A 17,610-nucleotide genomic window follows, 5' to 3' on the forward strand; every position below is an offset into this window, starting at 1 on the left:
ATATCCTTGTGCATCTTGCCCAAGTCCCAAGAACTGGAGTCAGCTGGACATTCAATATCACAAGTTCCCCTTTTGGGTGCTAAACTGGGGAACCCTTTAGTCCCTTCAGAATGATGCACAAAATTGGGGACACTAGAAAAACCGTTACTCGGATATGCCAAAGGGACTCTTACAGGCAATTGTGCCCATAACACCCTAAAAGTAGCTCTGCTTCCCAAGATTTGTGCACCACATAGTCCACAAACCTTGGTCAAGTGAGGCTAATTGTTGTTTGATTATTAATGGAAAACTGTATTCATGAACCTGGGCATTGTCAAGGTTAAATATCTCCTCACTGCTGCACTGTCAGGGTTTCAACTGGGTTCATCCCAGTCGGAAATTCAATTTCATGAACATCGTTTTTGTTCATGAGAAAAATCTCCAGTCACTACCCCAGAGACAGGGCAAGGTCAGCCAACTTCAGAGGCAGCAACTGACCCAAGCACCACATCTGCTGCTGACCAACAGATCTGTGGGCATCTGGCCAGGCACCTCCTTGCAACATGACCTTCTTTCTGCTTAGGGCTCAGGGGGAGTTGGTGGAGTGCTGGGGAGTGTTGTTCTGGAACATTCCTTCACTTTTACAGAACCTCAGCAGAATCCTCTGAAGGCCACCAGACCACACCTACCAGGCCAGGTCAAGCCACAAAGTGGCTCCACCCTTCATTAGCCTGGAGAGGTCTGGGGGACTAGAGATTATAAAGACCACAGAGTCCCTGGGCCCAGGACATATCTTTTCTACTTCAGTAACCTACTTCACAGCCCCTGGGTCTGCGGATCAAAATAACTAAGTTTTCTGGTGTGAAGTCAGAGGTTGACCAGTTGTTTCAAAGTGGAATGATATTTAATAACATTATTCTTTGGTTAATAGCCAAAAGGAGCTAAAGCCAAAGGAAGAGAAGGTTGGTATAAATATAAATGAGACTATTATTTATTTTATTAGAAGCATATAATACTGTCATTGTTCTTTCTCTGTGTGTTAGACATTGTTCTCAGTGCTTTGCATATACTTTCTCATAAATTTTCATGATAATGATGAAAAAATCCTATTGTTATTGCTGTTCTTACAAATGTGAAATGGAAGCCCCTGGGGTTAAGGAGACATGACCAAAGAAACTCAGCTGTAAGTGAGGGAATTGGAATTCATATCCAAGGTGGAGTACTTCTCAGTCCACATTCCCCCCTGCTGCCAGAGTTTCCCAAAGTGTCAGAATAAGATACCTTAGTGACATAAGTGACTTCTCTCATTTTTGTTCTTCACCCTGTCTTTCTAGCTTCTTTCCAGACAGAAGAGAGTATCTGATGTTCTGGTATTTTGGTATTTAAGCATCCAACAATATGTAGGATAAACAGAAATCTATGCATCCCTATGGGTCACCCCCTCCTCCAAACCTGGACCAGCTCATATCAAATCTCCTTACAGTGACCTCCCAAAGGCCTAGCCCAGTGCAAGGCATACAGTGGTGCTCAATATGTATTTGATGAAGCAAATAAATTTGTACGTGTTTCTACTTTTATTTAAAAGCTCTCTTCTTTCAATTGTGTGAAAATCTGATTTTTATCAGTGATGATTTTACAATGAATGCCATAGTAAGTGACATCTAGTATTTCAAAGAAAAGCGTATTCATATATGTACAAGAATTCTCCTAGGGAATTTACCCCACAAATTATTTCTTCTGTCAATGTGTGTGGATCGTGTTGGATTTTCTTAGAGTGGAGTCATCTGCCACCTACAAACTTGAAGGCCATGTAGGTGCTAAGTGTATATGAAATTTAGTAGCAACCTAAGAGCCAGGTGTTTACTGAATTTGCACTTTGATTTGGGAGCTGAGCATGACTCTTCCCAGATGGTAGGAAATCCGGTTGAAGACACTGGGAACAAGGAACAAGGCACAAGTGGCATGAGATGACCAGAGTGACTCAGTCAGCATTGATTTTGAGACGTGAGAAGGGCCTGAGTAGGACCTAGTGGTCACAGTATGGAGGAGATCCAGACCCCACGGAATGAAGCTCTTTCTAACAGGACTTTTCTCAGGGGTGTGGCCTTATTCAACAAAAGTTAAGAAAAATAATTACAATGAAAACAGCTTCCATTTCTCAGCACTCAGCACTATGCTAAGCCTGGCATCATCGATATCACAACAATTTCAAGTGCACTTCTTTTCCTCAGAGGAAACAGCCTCAAAGGGTCTGGAGGTTGGGGTCCGTACCCACGCTTGTTCCTGCTCTGGGAGGCTTCCATCTGAAGCCTGATGACTCAGAGGAGACTCACACTGCAGGGGTGCAGACAGACAAGACTGCCCCTCCAGTCCCTTGGAAAGAAACATTATGGACTATCTATCCCTTGGAAAGAAACATTATTTACCTTGGGTAAAGCAATTCCCTTTGGTAGCAGACTGGGTGTGGTGGCACATGCCTGTAATCCCTGCTGCTTGGAGGCTGAGGCAGGAAGGTCTCAAGTTTGAGGCCAGCCTGGGCAACTGAGTCAGACCCTGTCTCAAAATCAAATAATAAAAGGGCTGGGTGTGTTGCTCAGTGGCAGAGCCTGTTTAGAATGCACAAAGCCCTGGGTTCAATCCCCAACAGAAGAAACCAGAAATTAACTCACATCAGTAGATCAGCCTTCTCTGCTGTGCTTAGTTGTTGGAGAGGGAGAGAGACCTGACTTGACCAAACTACTGATTCTTGCTAAACCTTATGACAGGTGTTTACTGAGCCCTCCACGCGGGCGAGGTCTGCTGCTAGGAGCTTTACTGCCATATCTCATTTAATTTCCAAGTGAACCTAGGAGCTGTGGGATTATCAAAGCTTTGTTGTAGAGAGAAGACAGCCGAGTCTCATTGACTTAAGTTATTTGCTTAAGCTCTTATCAGCCAGTGAAGCGTAGACCAAACCCAGGGCCACCTGACATCTGAGACATCTCTTCAGGCACTAAGCCTTGTTATCCTGCCCCCAAAGCAAAGGCATGACCTATACAAGAAGAGTTTGCTTGAGGATAGCTGCAATTTTAATTGTGATTCAGAGAGTGGTCAAGGAAAGCAGAGTTCAATGCTATGTTTGTCTACCATCTCACTGATCTTGTACTGTGTATCCTCAGAGACTGAGGGGAAGTGACACAGCCTGTGACAATTATGCTGAATCGTGCAACTGCTTTTCAGAGTCTTGTTCTGATGCAAAGTGATCACAGTGATATCTCTTCAAGGCTGGAATCATGAGTGGCCATAATGATTAATGCATTTTCGTGTGTGTGTGTGTATGTGTGTGTGTCTATTTCTCAAACTATGATTTAATATTTAAATACTCCTACTGCCATTTTTGTAAGTGGTTTAAAGACACAAATGAAGAAATCTTAGGATTTAGCAACAGCGTTGGGCAATCTGCCTTGTCTCATGATAGTGCTCCTTTTTTCTCATGATTTATGTAGCATGGAACATGTTTATTCAACAAGAAGGGTTTTCATTGCTCAAAGTCATTGTTTACAGCTTTTCTTGTTAAAGCAATAAATCACCAGTAAAGTAACATACCGGATTTGGTGGAATTTCTTGGAATACCTTGGAATTTCATTAGGAGGCACCAGTGGAGCACTGAGCATATTAAACCAATGTGTAGAGGGTGGAAATTAGGTCCCAGATATTTTATCTGGAAATAAAAATAGCTTAAAAGTTTGGAGATGATGGAGTTAGAAACCAATTCTGGAATTCACCAATGCCTCCAGGCTAAAAGAGACCTCGTAAATACAAAATGGAATTTTTAGCATTCATTTCTTCATTCATTCACTTTCTCATTTATTCAGTTTCTTTCTATATCCCCAAGTAGAGCAGGAGCTCCTGAGGTCAGGGAAATGACTGCTTGCCACAGTGTCTGGTTCACGTCAGGGACCCAGGAAGCAGGGCTGGGGTGGATGGCCAGAGGGTCTGTTTCCAGCCGGGAGCCCGGAGAAGACCAAGGGAGGCTGCATGGAGCATGGAACCTGTCCTGACTGTGGGCCTCCCGGGTCCAAACCTGCTCTAGTCCTTGCTGGAATGTGACAGGCCAGAATGACAGTGTCTAATTCTTGACAGTATGCACACTGCAGGTGCGATTTTAAAACCGAACTTAGAACATGGTAAGAATTTAATGGACACTTCTATTATTAGCTGAGTCTCAGATTCATCATAAACGGGGTAATTGACCACCCAGGTACAGTAAGAATCAGTTTCCATGTGTGTGTCTCCACATTTAACTCGGTTGCCTCTTGCTTAAAAGAGTAAACAGAGCCGGGCATGGTGGCACATGACTGTAATCCCAGCGGCTTGAGAGGCTGAGGCAGGAGGATCACAAGTTTAAAGCCAGCCTCAGCAAAAGCAAGGGGCTAAGCAACTCCATGAGACCCTGTATCTAAATAAAATACAGCTCAGGGCTGGGATGAGTGCCCCTGAACTCAATCCCCAATATCAATAATAATGATGATAATAATAATAGAAAGGGGAAGTGGCCCCAGCATTCATTTGAACGCTCTTCTCCTTCCTTCATAGGCTGCTTGGTCCCTTACTCATTCAGTGCTGTGTTTTGTGCTCAAACTTCATTCACAGCCCAGCTCCCTCGGAGCAGGAAGGACCGTGTCCTTCTCTCCTCTCTTCCACGTCCAGCACAGCCAGCATACGCTCGGTTATGTGAGCAGATGCCCTCACCCACAACCCCCAAAACACGTTGATATCACAATAAAAGTCAAGGGGAGACTAGATTAAAAAAAAAAAAAAAGTCACATGAATTGTTTCCAAGACCTTCTATCCTAAAGCACACTTGTTTTTCAAAATCAGAAGATGGATGGTTGGAGTCCTTTTGAGGGGAGATTCCCCCAAGGATAGGTAGTTGAAGTTTTGGGGAAATGGAATTTGGAAGAAATGACCGAAGTATTTTTATTATGAAGCATTTTATCCTAAGCAGTATATAGTGGCTGCTGGGAGTGGTGGCACATACCTATAGTCCCCACTAAGGAGTCTGAGAGGAGGATCCCTTGAGCCCAGGGATTTGAGGCCAGCCTGGGCAGCACAGCAAGATCTCATCTCCAAACAATAAAAATACACAGCAGAGAGGCCAGCATTCTGCATCCCCACCCCCACCCCATGGGCAAAATAAAAATGTAAAGTCTTCCTCTGTATTCAGAAACCCAAATTCTGGCTGAATCTGGTTCTTTCAAAATGCAGGACTGAGCAAAACTGGCTTCTGAGCTGAAGGAGCTCGCACAGACCAGGGCCCCAGGCCCCATCCTCTGATCCGTCCCCACAGCTCCAAGCTCTGCTCTGAGCCTTGTGACACGTGGATTTTGCACAATACTGACAATGTGTATTTCTTAGTCCATTTCACAAAAAGAAAGAAAGGAAACAAATTAAGAACCAGATAAAAACATAAAGGTGAGTGGCCCAAGTTGGAGGTGACTGTTCCTTGGGGGACTGAACACATCGCTGGCCTGATCACCTTATGTCCCGGGAACCACCTGATGTTCTAAGTTCCGAGGTGTCAGTGGGAGGCTGCCTGGGCGTGCGGGTGCTCAGCCAGCGGTTCTAACAGGCAGCGAGGGACAGTGCCCATTTTAGCAGAGACCCGACAAATTGTTTACTGTCGCTAGCTTTGGTTCTCTCCTCTGTGAAGCCAGGAGAACTCCTGACAAGAATGAAATGGAGAAAAGCTGAGACTTTCTGACCAGAGGAAGCACAATCCTGCTTATTTAACAAAACCTCTTCTTGTGTGTTTGACACTGGGCTGGCCCTGAAAATCCAAAAGTAGGAGGTCACTAGTTTGGGGGAAGGATGCCTAAAGTGCCAGGCATTGCAGGAGCTGCATGTGCTACCCCTGCCAGGAGGCCCTGCTCCCTTCCACATGGGGGTGGGGCCGGGCACCCGGGAAGGGCTCTGTAGGATTGTTCAAGGGTGTGGTCTGCATCAGGGCACATGCTGTCAGTGGATTTGATTGTGCAGAAAGGACATAACAGTTCACCTGTCACAGCTACACTGATGCCTCTGCCTGGGGTGGGGGGCAGCGTGAGCCCAGTCATAGTTGAGTGACACTTGAGCCAAGCTGGGCCAACTAGTTTCCTCCCCGAAGAGGCACAAAGAGCCGATTGGTTTCAGTTCCAGAGCTAAATGGTCAGGCTAGCTGGCCCAAGAGCTACTGTTCCATGCTTCGGTGTCACGAGCAATAAACATGAGGAAGGCATGTCCCTTGACATGAAGTGACAAAGGGGGCGTGTCACCTCTGTGGCCCTCCCCCTGGAGAAGAACCCTACACAAACCGCAGCCCAGGAACTCCTACTAAACACCTGGTCAGTGCTGCTCAGGAAAGTCAACAGGCAAGGAAACTCCGAGAGACTGGCCAGCCAGAGGGGCAAGAAGACACGAGGCTAGATGTCAGGGCGTCCTGGAAGGGACCCTGGGTTGTGGTTTGGAGGTGAGGAGCCCCCCAGAAGCTCACTGTGAGGCCATGCAGGAAGGTTCGGGGGAGAAACGAGTGGGTTCTGAGAGCCTTAACTGAAGGTGGGTGGGCTGTGGCTGGAGGAGGGCATGGGCCGTGGCTGTGGGGTGTATTTTGTACCTGGCGACTCTCTCTCTGCTTCCTGATCGTCAGGTGAGCTGCTGAGCTCGGCCACACTCTTCTGCCATGATGTCCTGTCACCTGGAGCCCGGGGAATGGAGCCGGCTGAATACCGACTGAGACCTCTGAAACTCGGAGCCTTGAATAAACTTCCCTCCTCTACAGCTGGTGGGTCCTTCAGTCACAGCAGCGAAAAGGCTGACTACCACCCTGGGGCAGGAAGGGCAGTGACGCCCCCGAGTCTCAGCTTAGTGAGCAGCATGCTCCTCCGCTGCTGGCATCAGCTGTGACAATGGTACCACAGTGACACATGGATGACAGGGACATGAAGGGCGGGGCATGTGTTTGGGATGCTCTTACACTTGTTGCAACTGTCTGAAATCAATCTTAGATTAAAAGTTTAGATATAATAGAAAGTCCTATTAAAACCTGTTTATAATTTTTTCTAAACATACAGTAAAAAGCAAGCACTCGAGTCGTTGGCTTTGCTCATGGGTGGACTTCGCACATACTTTCTTGTAATGAAAATAGAAATTTAAAAAAGACATTTCCCTTTGACTTTAGATGGAAATCTCTACCTTCTCCATGCCCTGGGCATCTGAAAGGTGGCAGGTGTGCCTGAAGTAGGCCTTGAGGGAGAACCACATCCTGGAGTCTCAGAGTGGGGAAGAAATGTTAAAGGTCTGGTTACTCCTTTTATAAAAACGGCAATATTTGGATAGATTGGGCTATATGGGGTGCATTATTAAAATGAGTTTCCCTGTTTCTTCCTACTCTTTGAATGTGGCTACTAGAAATGTGAAGTGACGTCTGTGGCTGATAGTTCTGCTTCTCCTGGACTGGGATGCTTTAAAGCAAAAATCCCAGGGGCGAGTGAAAGTGGCAGGGCCCTGGGTATCAAGATGTGCAATCCCTTCACCAGAAGACTCATCCCCACGCTTGATGTCACACACGACCTCTCGGGTGGAGGAAAGGGACACAAGCCATTGCAAAGTTACAAATTTATTGGTCTGGAAATAAATACAAATATCTCATTAAGAAAGTCCTCTGGAAAGACTTGGATAATAGTTTCTGGTCTGCATTCAGCCACTGTTGCCTGGATCCCTGCACGAGGTCAGGGAAGCCTCCGCGTGGCCAGGTGGCAGGTAAACTGAGTCACTGCCTCTCAAGCACCTTGATGGCAGGACTACTTCCTTCTGCCAGCCCGAGGGACCTGGACATCACCAAGGCCCCGCGGCTGATTCTCAATATTCGATTCACTCTGATCAGACTTCCTATAACAAAACCCACGGTTAGCCAAAGTGAAAATCAAAAGGCAGTAGTTCAGAAACTGGACAGCCGTGCTGACGCTGCTCAGAAGAGGCGGTGGCACTGCCCCATTCAGCAGAAGGAGGTTACAGGGGCGGGGAGAGGGGTGGCAGCAGACGCAAGGAAACTCCCGTGGAATGTGTATTCCAGAACCCTCGGTTTTCCCAGCCCACTCCCCATATGAAATCCCATCCCCAACAAGAGCAAAGAGTTCATCTGGAGACCAGTCATGACCCTAGGTCAGAGACATCCAGCTTTCAAGTTCAGATCAACCCCCGAAGTCAACGACTGGAGGCTGGATTAACTCAATCACAGATTCCTGGGAAACAGTCCGGGATCCCCAGAAATCACAAGGGCACTGGATCCCAGCACAACCACCAGAATCCCTTAACTTCTAGTCATCAGGGCCCCTCCCGCCCCCCCCCCCCCCGGAGACCCATCACGGCCAGGGACAGCTGACCGAACGTCTCCCTCCACTCCAGAGCATGAGCTACAAATCTAAAAGATGTTCCCCATGAACAAAAAGAATCACTCAGTCACGTAGGTGGGTGGGAGGCAGGGGCTGCCGGGGAGCAGACGGCAGGGCTAAAGCCTCCGACATGTGCCAACGAGCACTCACCCCAAGCTGTTTTATAAATACAGCAGGGTCTGTGGCCGGCTTTCCTCGTATGTTAAGAGGAGAACACAGCAATAGGCTCCCGTGCCTCAAAAGCTTATATCTGTACCGACAGTAAAAGCTGAGTTCTTCAAGTGAATTACATGGACTTATTTTTCTTAACGTTCAGCCTCCACCTAAATTCCACCTCTTTCTACCTTCCTGTTTTGCCTATGTAAAAGAAGTAGCCACACTCCACCTCGTCAGAAATGGGTGGCTTCTAGGACTTGGGCCAGTCTGTCTGCAGTTGGAGAGGAAGCAGGAAGTAGGTGGGCTGGGGACACACCAGGTGGTGGAACCTGGAAGCCGCTCAGCTGCTCAGCCCAAGCTGGATTGCAAAGTGTTTGCTGCTGGTTTTTGTTTGGGGCAGCTGGGTGTCTCTGAGGGCGGGTTAAAGAGTGGCAGCCAGGCCACTAGTTAATGAAAACAGGACACAAAGATGCCTCCTTCTGTAGGTCCCCCACTGTCCACCCTTATCAAAGAGGCACCCTAGACAGACCCAACCTGTCGTCACCAGAGCTCACTCTTACAAAATAAGCTTTGGATTAATACCAAGTTAGTGCAGGGTGCAGGCAGAGGCGGGAGGGGCTGGAGGGGAGCCGCTACAGAGACCAGAGTCCAGGGCGCGGGCACAGCCGCCTAGCAGGACACCTCCATGGACTTGGGGCCTGCGCTGTTCCCAGTGGCACCCGAGTTGGGGGTGATGTCCAGGTGGGCTCCTTCACTGGTGTGGGAGCGGCTGCGGGCACCCTCACTGGTGTGGGAGCGGCTGCGGGTGCCCTCAGTGGTGTGGGAGCGGCTGCGGGTGCCCTCCAGGGAGGTGACGCTGGAGCCGGATGCGGTGCGGGACCTCATCAGACGGGTCATGCTGGCAGAGGGCACTGGGAAGACAGAAGACAGCAGGTTAGGGGACGGAGACTTCTACAGGGGAGGGACCAGATGGACCCCTATGGATCAGCCTGGCTGAGTCCTCTTCCCGTCCCATCTTAATCCTCTGGGCTGTCCAGCCACTGGCACCTGATGTCTCTGTGTCCATCAGAGGGGGATAATGAGGTCCAGATGGAAAAGGACTTGCAGCCTTCACATGGCGAGGGATCTGAACCCAGGTCTCAGCTGAATCCCCATTCTGCACCTGCTTAGCAGTGTTGTGACCCTGGGAGTGTCCCATTCTGAGCCTCCCTGTCCCCATTTCTAAGGTGGTCCCTCCATGTCAGCAGTCAGGAGGGAGGACACAGAGGCCAAAGGTAATCCCTGCACCTCAGTGGGGGACAAGGCTACGCAGCAAGGTCTGGACAGAGCTGCTTGTTGTCTGTCTGCTCTCAAAGGCTGCAAGCTTCCAGGGACAAGCGACGGCACCGCCCACTGTCTGAGAGCTTCTCCAAGACTTAAAACGTGCTCTCGTCCACAAGCAGGTAGCTGACAGGGTGGAAAGGCAACAGAACAACCCTCCCCACCTGTATGGGCCCATGGAGCATTGTCCCCAATTCATGTCCACTTGGAACCTCAGAATGTGACCTTACTGGAAATAAGATCTTTGCAGAGATAATTTGCTAAAATGAGTCCTTCTAGATTAGAATGATCCCTAACCCAGTGGTTGGTGTCTTACTAAAAAAAAAAAAAGCAGACAGAAGCAAGGGACAGGGCCAAAGTATATGGGAGCTGGAGACTGGGTGCTAGCGCTCACGCCACAGGAGGCCCAGGGGCTGGGCTAGGCAGAGGCAAGGACGGGTCCTTCCCGAAGTCTTTGGAGGGAGCCTGGCCCTGCCAGTACTTCAGCCTCAGACTTTTAGCCTCCCAAACTGGGAGAGAATACTTTTGTGTGGTTTTAGGCACCTCGATTTGTGGGGATTTGTGGGGGCAGCCCTGTGAAACGAACACCCCATCCAATGGAAACTGCACGGTTGAGGTCGCGTATGGACAGAGGAGGACAGCAGCTATGAATGTGTGTGTGTGTGGGGGGGCACCTTCATTCCATGGGCATGCGGGCTGGCTCTCTAGGGCAGACACACACAGAATTCACCCTTGCCATACTGAATTCCCTTCTCAAAGAGTGAGTTCTGAATCCGGAAGCGATCGGAGTTAACCGCCGACCCGTGGCTCCCATGTTTTCCCTGAGTCTACTTCTCCACCCCAAATCCGGAAGGCTAGCTGACTCCCCAGGGCTATGGCACCATCCAGTGATGCGGGTTTGCCAAGGTTAGTGCTGCTGGCCCACCACACACTAGGCTCTCAGTGAAAGGTGGCTTTCTTCCTCTTGGCCAGAGCCTGGGATTGTAGCTCTTCCTCCTGCTTTCTCCAAGACCCGCAGGGTGCTTTGGCTGGGAGAAGCTGAACTTGGGGATAAAGCTGGAGTAGAAGCTGGCTTGGGGGAAATAGAAACAAAACCTTCCTTTCTCCCTGGAATACATGTTCAAAACAGAAATCCAAGCCCCATGGCAGGTTCCAGGCAAGACAGCCTGGTTCACATCACTTCCTACAAGGTCAAGGGAGCCGAGGGGCAGGTGGGCAGGACAGGAGGAGGTTCTGTTGGAAGAGGGCATCCCAGGACACGAGTCCTGCCCCATGCATGCAAATCAGGCTCCCTCCTCTCCACTGTGCTAGAAACCAACCGTGGCCTAGACCCATCTGGAGACTACACTGGTTTACCAATATAATATTACTCTTTTAAAAGGAAGAACAGTTTAAGGAAAAAACGAAAGACTGAAATTTCAAAGTCTTCCTGGTTAGGAAAAGCACATGAATTGCAATTCCAAGCTATAGGCAAGGAAAGGAGAGAGGACCCTGTTGACATGCCCACTAGTACTGACCATCTCTGCTGCTGAGCTGGAGAGTTTAAACTGGCCATTGTAAGTCCTGGTCAAGGCCTGGCATTTCTAAAAAAAGGGCCCTATGTGTCTGACTAACAAACTGTAGCCATAAAGCAAGAAGGAGCGAGACCTTGAATTAAGCTTCCATCCGTCCTTCCTTTCCCAAACCTAATGATTAGGCAAAGACATTCCATCTCAGCTCTAAGCAACTTCATCACCCACACAGACAGTATTGGTTTACAAAGGGCGCCCTGCCACTGCTTGCTTAACCTCTCCAAGCCTCAGTCTGTGCACTTATAAATGGAGGTCAAGAATCCCTTGTAGGGATTCTTAAATGAGAAAAATAAAGGCTATATTCATCTTTCTCACTACCACTACCACCAGTTCTCCACCTTCATCCTCATCACCACAATGGGTAGACTCTTAGGCAAGTACGTGATCAAAATGCTAAAGATGTTCATCACTTTGCTCTCCATCATGTTCTTGGTGTTTACAGGCACAACCCTCATCTAACCCTAAAATATCCCTGTGAAAGAACTGCCACCTTTTCAACAAGCCACCTGCAGTCACAGGCTGCACAATGACGTTCTGATCAACCATGGCCACCCATGGATGGACACAATGGTGGTCCCTTAAGACTATGTGCTTAGTGATGTCATAGCCCTCTTGCTTTGGATAAGCAGCGGTCTGATGTTTGCCCAGTGACAAATCTGACCACGATGCATCTCAGGACGCCTCCTGCCATTCAGCCATGCGTGACTGTAAATATGTCTTTCTCTGCCCTGCCCAGTGTTCCCAGAGCTGAAGCTGGACAAAGTGATACAGAAGTCTCATCCAAACCTGGCCAGTGCCCAGCCTCTCCCCTCCCACCCCTGCCCCTGCCCCTCCCCGCCGGGGACGCCACACTCACTGTATCCCATGCCCTGCACGAAGTACTTGAAGGCCTCGGCGAGCTTGGCTGGCTGTGAGAGAGAAGAGACACAGCAGTAAGTGGCTGGAGGGACAGGTCGCTAATGGCCACCCGCCTGCAGTCACCTTCATGCAGGAGCCCGGCCTCAGCCACCATGTGTTCAGGGGACAAACCACAGAAGTAAAGGAAAAACTGTGGGATAATTACGGGGCCCAAATTAGCTCTGGCCAGCAAAGAGCAGTTCCAGTTCTTTTCCTAGTTGAGTTACATGACCTGTCTGGCCAGCTTTTTCTGTAAAGTGGGGATGGCATGCCCACCTACGGCCGCGTGCCTCTGTGGGACCACGCTGGACAGTGCTGTGCCCAGCATCAGGACCCAGCTGCAGCAGCGTCCCGTGACTCACTGTGCTCGGGGACCTGTGGCATCAGCTCACTTACTCTGACACCTCAGAAGGGTAGTGCTACTGGAGGATGTGTCCCAAGTCACAACTAGTACAAGGTGGGTCCTGCAGATGGACCCTGAGGTCTCCATGTCCTCAAGGCAGGTCACCATCAGTACCAGGAAGGAAGGATGGATGGAGGATGGGCTGAGGAATAGTGGATAGATGGGTGAAAAAAATGGATAGACAGGAGGAAGGAAGGATGGACAGACTATGGATGGAGGGTGGATAAAAGCAAAACAGGATTGATGGAAGAAAGGAAGGAGGACAGAGAGATGGACGATAAAAATGAAAACAAGAAAGGTGGAAAGAACTGGATGCACGGTGGCTGGATGGACATCTGAACTGGGATGGGAAGGGAAGGCTGAGGCCGAGCTCGGCTCACAGCTCCTCAGATGCCTGGTTCTGACGTAGGAGGTGAAAGCTCTAGGTCAGGGGAGGTGCGCAGGCTCCAGCTCACCCAACCCTGAGACCCTGCCTGCGTCTGCTCCTCCTCTCCTCCTCTGCATCAGTGGCAGTTCCCTGCCCCACGCCCCACACCTCCACCAGCTCCTGTCGCCAACCTACAAAGACCCAAATGACACTGGGCTATGCAAAAATTGCCCTCTGTGATTTGAGTGACAATGGGGAAAAGGGACAGTTGTATTAGGGTAGCAGACAGGGACCTCTGTGTCTAAGGCGGGAAATATGCACACGTGCGCCAATTGGTGTCCAGTCCTCTGTCCCTCTGCTCTGGGCTTGGGCTCCCTGGGAGGCCTGCGATCTCTGGGACAGGCACACAGATTCTGGCCCACCACCACCAGGCTGTGGGCCCCTGGCACGCCCGCACCCGTGAGCCCCCGCAGCCTCACTCCTCAGGGCTTGCTGGGGAATCAGGGAACCGCGAACATAAGCCTGTTACAGCCAATAACGCGTCCACAGACCGTCACCCAGCGGCAGAGTAGGTGGTGAGGGACCAGGGGTAAGAGGGTCACCCAGGGAAGTGAACTCGGCCAGGGAGTGGTGACCTTCAACACAAAGCCAGGTGGCACTCACCTGGGAGATCTGCGGGAGGCCGCCACAGTCCGCCATCTGGAAGGGAGAGAAGCCGGTTAGTGCCATTACCTCACCCAGGCAACCTGTGCTCTGTGAGCCAGAGCCACACAGGCACCCAGTGCCCCCTGTCCACAGGGGTGACTATGGGTGGCACGCACCACGACCCACCAGGCAGGACTGCTGCCCACCCCAGGCCTGTCCCCCAGCAGCCAGCTGTGCCCCCTTGGCAACATGACTGGCGGCTCAGGAGGTGCCAGGCCTGAGGATGGGCCTGGAGCTCACATCACTCGTCCCCAGACATAGGAGGTCCCAGTGCCCCACCGGGAGGCAGAGCCTGGGCCAGAGAGAGTTCCAGGAGCCTGCTAGACTGGGCCAGAGTCTGTAAGGGGTCAGTGCAAACAGGCCGTGGGCACACGCCCCTGCAGATGGCTCGGAAGGCTTCATGTCCCCCGGCCGGCCACCCTTCAGAAACGCTGAGACTTCCAACTGAATCACCAAGCCTAAAGCCACCGCCACATTCACAAGGCCATTTGGGTCCCTGTGAATCCCTGAGGTGGCTGAGCAGGGCTGGGTCTCCAGGGAGCAGCGTGGGGAACAGAAGGAAGATGAGGCTGCTAAGAGGTGACGGCAGGAGGCTGAGGCCATCCTGGGCCCGGGATCCTCGAGGCTACCTTCTGAGCGCCACCTGCAGTGCCCCTTCACCTGGGCATCTCGCAGCTCCGTGAGAATTCAGGTAGAACTGGGCTGGGGCAACTCTGCAGAGCAGGTGCACAGTGGAGGGATCTTTCTAGAATCACACCGAGGTGGTTCTGATCCTGCAGCCACCATCAAATCAGCCTCCTGCTGCCACTCAGGCCACCTATCCTTCGTTGAGGTTTGAACTGTGTCCCCCAAAGTACCCTGAGTGGGACCTCGCTTGCCGATGTGATGAAGCCAAGCTGAGGTCATGCTGGATCAGGGTGGACTTACAGACCACTGTCCTTAAAAGAAGGGGGGATCTGGATGCACATCAGGGCCACCCAGCCATGTCATGATGGAGGTGATCGAGACCCGCGCACAGGCCGAGGAAGGCCAGGGACTGCCAGGGACTGCAGAGACCACCAGGCCCCGCAGAGCCTCAGACAGGGCGGGGCTGCCCACACCCTGATGTCGGCCTGCAGCCTCCACGACACGGAGGAAATGGGTCCCTGCTGTTCTAAGCCACCTGGTTCATGGGACTCGGTCACGGCAGTCCCCAGAGCACAGCATTATGAAGGCGGGCTGAGCGACGGCCAATCTTGCAACTTCCTTTTGGGGGGATCTTGAAGGAAAATATATGCAAAGAGCCTAGCACAGGAACCAGCCGTTCCCATTCTACCTTGAAAGACTGGTGGGAGGGAGAGTGGCCTCCAGCAGCCACCTTTATGTCCTTCCCCCCAAGTCCCTCCCAGTCACCTGCCCTCTGCGGGTACACCCAGGTCGGGGATGCCCCGCAGGAAGACCTGTACAAGCCTGCTCTTGTGCTATCCCCAGATGAGCTGCACAGAGAGGCAGCTTTTGCTGTGCAGGCAGCTGACCTCCAGGGTGCCAGGGCATGGCAGGGGTGCCACAGACCCTGTTCCAGCTCCAAGAGAGCAGGTGTGCGCAGGGGGCTCCCTGCAGGCAGCCTTGCCCTTCCTTGGCCTTGGCGACATGTCCTCAAAGGACAGGCAGAGCCCAGGGGGGTGGGGGAGCATCCTGCCCTGACCTGGGGAGTGCAGAGATCCCTGCAGGACATGCCCAACCCAACCCTCCCCGCGCCCCACACCTGCAGCCCCAGAGGCGGATCCGGGTCTACTCATCTCTGCAGCCTCAGGCCACCCGCCAGTGCCCACAGAGGTCTGTAAGTCATCCATCAAGCCCTGACTTCTGTGGGTTCTGGCCACCACTTTGCCCCAACCAGGCCCAGCTCCACTTTGCTGAGCCCCTGGGAGTTTCTCAGGAGGAAACAACGCAAAGCCCACTGTTCCCCGTACCTTGAGGAGGGTGGTCTTCGTGGGATCCAGTTTTGAGTTGCACTCCACCTGGGTGACGGGGAAGAACTTGGTCAGATTCTACCTGACGCCAAAGTCAAAGCCCTCCTCCTTCCCTGTGCTCTATGCCACCACCAGAGGCTCCGTGTCCCTCATGCAGAAGAATGAAGGTGGGCTTTGGGGTTAAACAGATGTGGTTTAAATCCCAGCCCTGCCATTGCTAGCCGTGTGGCCTCGGGCACGTGGTTGAACTTCTTGAGCCTCCATTAATGGGGACCGCATCTTCTTTCAAAGGGCTGTTATGAAGACTAGGCAGAAAACAGAAGATGCTCTAGAAACATCTGCTAAACGAATGGCCATGCTTAACTAGCCACTATCGGGGATTCTACAGTCTTCACATCCCAGTCCTTGTTCTTCATATTAAATCACATCTACCAAGAGGATTCCTCTCTTCACTTTGTCAGTGGCCCTCGGAAAAGTGGCATCCAAAATTAAGCAGTTTACTATATTCAAAATTCCTAAAGAAGAACCATCAACCCCCTTAATGTGAACAATATGTCTCCATTGATACATCCTGTGATTCTGTTCAGTGAATCACACAAGAAACTCATGGTTCATTAGAGACACCCAGGTCTTTACTCCATTCTGTAGCTTGCTGCATAAGACATGTCACCAATCTAGGACTGTGACCCCTGTCACCCAAGCCTCCCAGATCCCAAATGTGGGGTATCATATGGTTCGAGTCCTCTCTGTCTCCACAGCACCGAGGTGAGTATTAAGGGGTAAAAGGAGCCAGAAAGCTCTGCCTAAGCCCGATCCCCTACCACGCTCCCCGCCAGACGACCGGGCAGCAGTCCAGGTGGGAGGAGCCACCTGACTCCAGAGGAGGGGAGTCCCGTGGCCAGGAAGCCAACGTGTTCTGCACACCCATGAAAACAAGCCCTGGGTGGGGACCCCGGAGAGGAGCCAAGGAGAAAGGCCAGGGCTGGGCTCCCTGCCCAGAGGCCAGGTGACATTTAAACCATCCCCTGCACTGACGGCGGCCAAGAGGCAGGGGCGGCGGGGAGACTGCCCACAGCATGACCAGACGGAGACCACTGATGACCCGCAGAAACCAGGGGCTGATTGCCACATACCACAGCGTCCACGGCAGGAGAGTTGTCCCCGACCACCAGCAAAGCAGGGCACCTGAGGTCAGGAGAGAAAAAAGGAGTGAGCACAGGTCACACTCCCAGGCCTCCTGGCCGGGCCAGGACCCTAAGGAAGCCTCCTGGTTTCCTCGGCATCGTGGCTCTTCGACGTCCCTCTCCCCAGTCTCCATTCTGCTCTAGTAAATGGGTGAGTAGTCCTCACACCTCAGTCTAAGTTTCAACCAGAGAAGGTCTGTGTCCTGGAGTTCCTATTTAAAGTGCCCTCTCCTCCATGCCAGGCCCGATGGCGCACACCTGTGATCCGGTGGCACAGGAGGAGGGTGAGTTCAAAGCCAGCCTCAAGCAGTTTAGTGAGGTCTTAGCAACTCAGTGAGACCCTGTCTCTAAATAAAATACAAAACAGGGCTGGGGTGTGGTCTAGTGACTGAGTGCCCCTGAGTTTAATCCCAGTACCCCCCAAAAAATACAATAAAAAGTGCCCTCTCCTCAGGGAAGGATGCACATGGCCAGTTATCAAGACAGAGATAAGACGGTGTGAAGGATGAAGTCAGTGACCTGCACCTCGTGCCCCAGGGTCAGACCCCATGGTGCACCTGGGAGGCACAGGGACACTGGCACCATGGGTGGGACCTCAACTAGCTGTGTCCACCTCCTCCTAGACGTGCAGGCTCTCTCAGGGTACTCTGGGCCGTTGGTCACTCGCA

At 51.4% G+C, this 17,610-nt stretch overlaps 1 protein-coding gene across 2 annotated transcripts in view; it reads right to left on the minus strand.

The window, feature by feature from the left end:
- Positions 1-7,596: 7,596 nt before the first annotated feature.
- Ndrg1 (N-myc downstream regulated 1) overlaps positions 7,597-17,610 on the minus strand; it is a 50,012-nt gene continuing 39,998 nt past the window's right edge. For both annotated transcript variants that reach the window (XM_076835735.2, XM_076835734.2), the window contains exons 12-16: positions 16,892-16,943; positions 15,759-15,806; positions 13,765-13,800; positions 12,291-12,342; positions 7,597-9,454 (exon numbers count right to left, since the gene is read on the minus strand). In XM_076835735.2, the coding sequence (XP_076691850.1) occupies positions 9,213-9,454; positions 12,291-12,342; positions 13,765-13,800; positions 15,759-15,806; positions 16,892-16,943 (430 nt within the window). In that variant the 3' untranslated portion in view covers positions 7,597-9,212. The remainder of the gene's footprint in view (positions 9,455-12,290; positions 12,343-13,764; positions 13,801-15,758; positions 15,807-16,891; positions 16,944-17,610) is intronic.

The sequence above is a fragment of the Callospermophilus lateralis genome, chromosome 16 (assembly GCF_048772815.1).
Source record: "Callospermophilus lateralis isolate mCalLat2 chromosome 16, mCalLat2.hap1, whole genome shotgun sequence".
NCBI lineage: Eukaryota > Metazoa > Chordata > Mammalia > Rodentia > Sciuridae > Callospermophilus > Callospermophilus lateralis.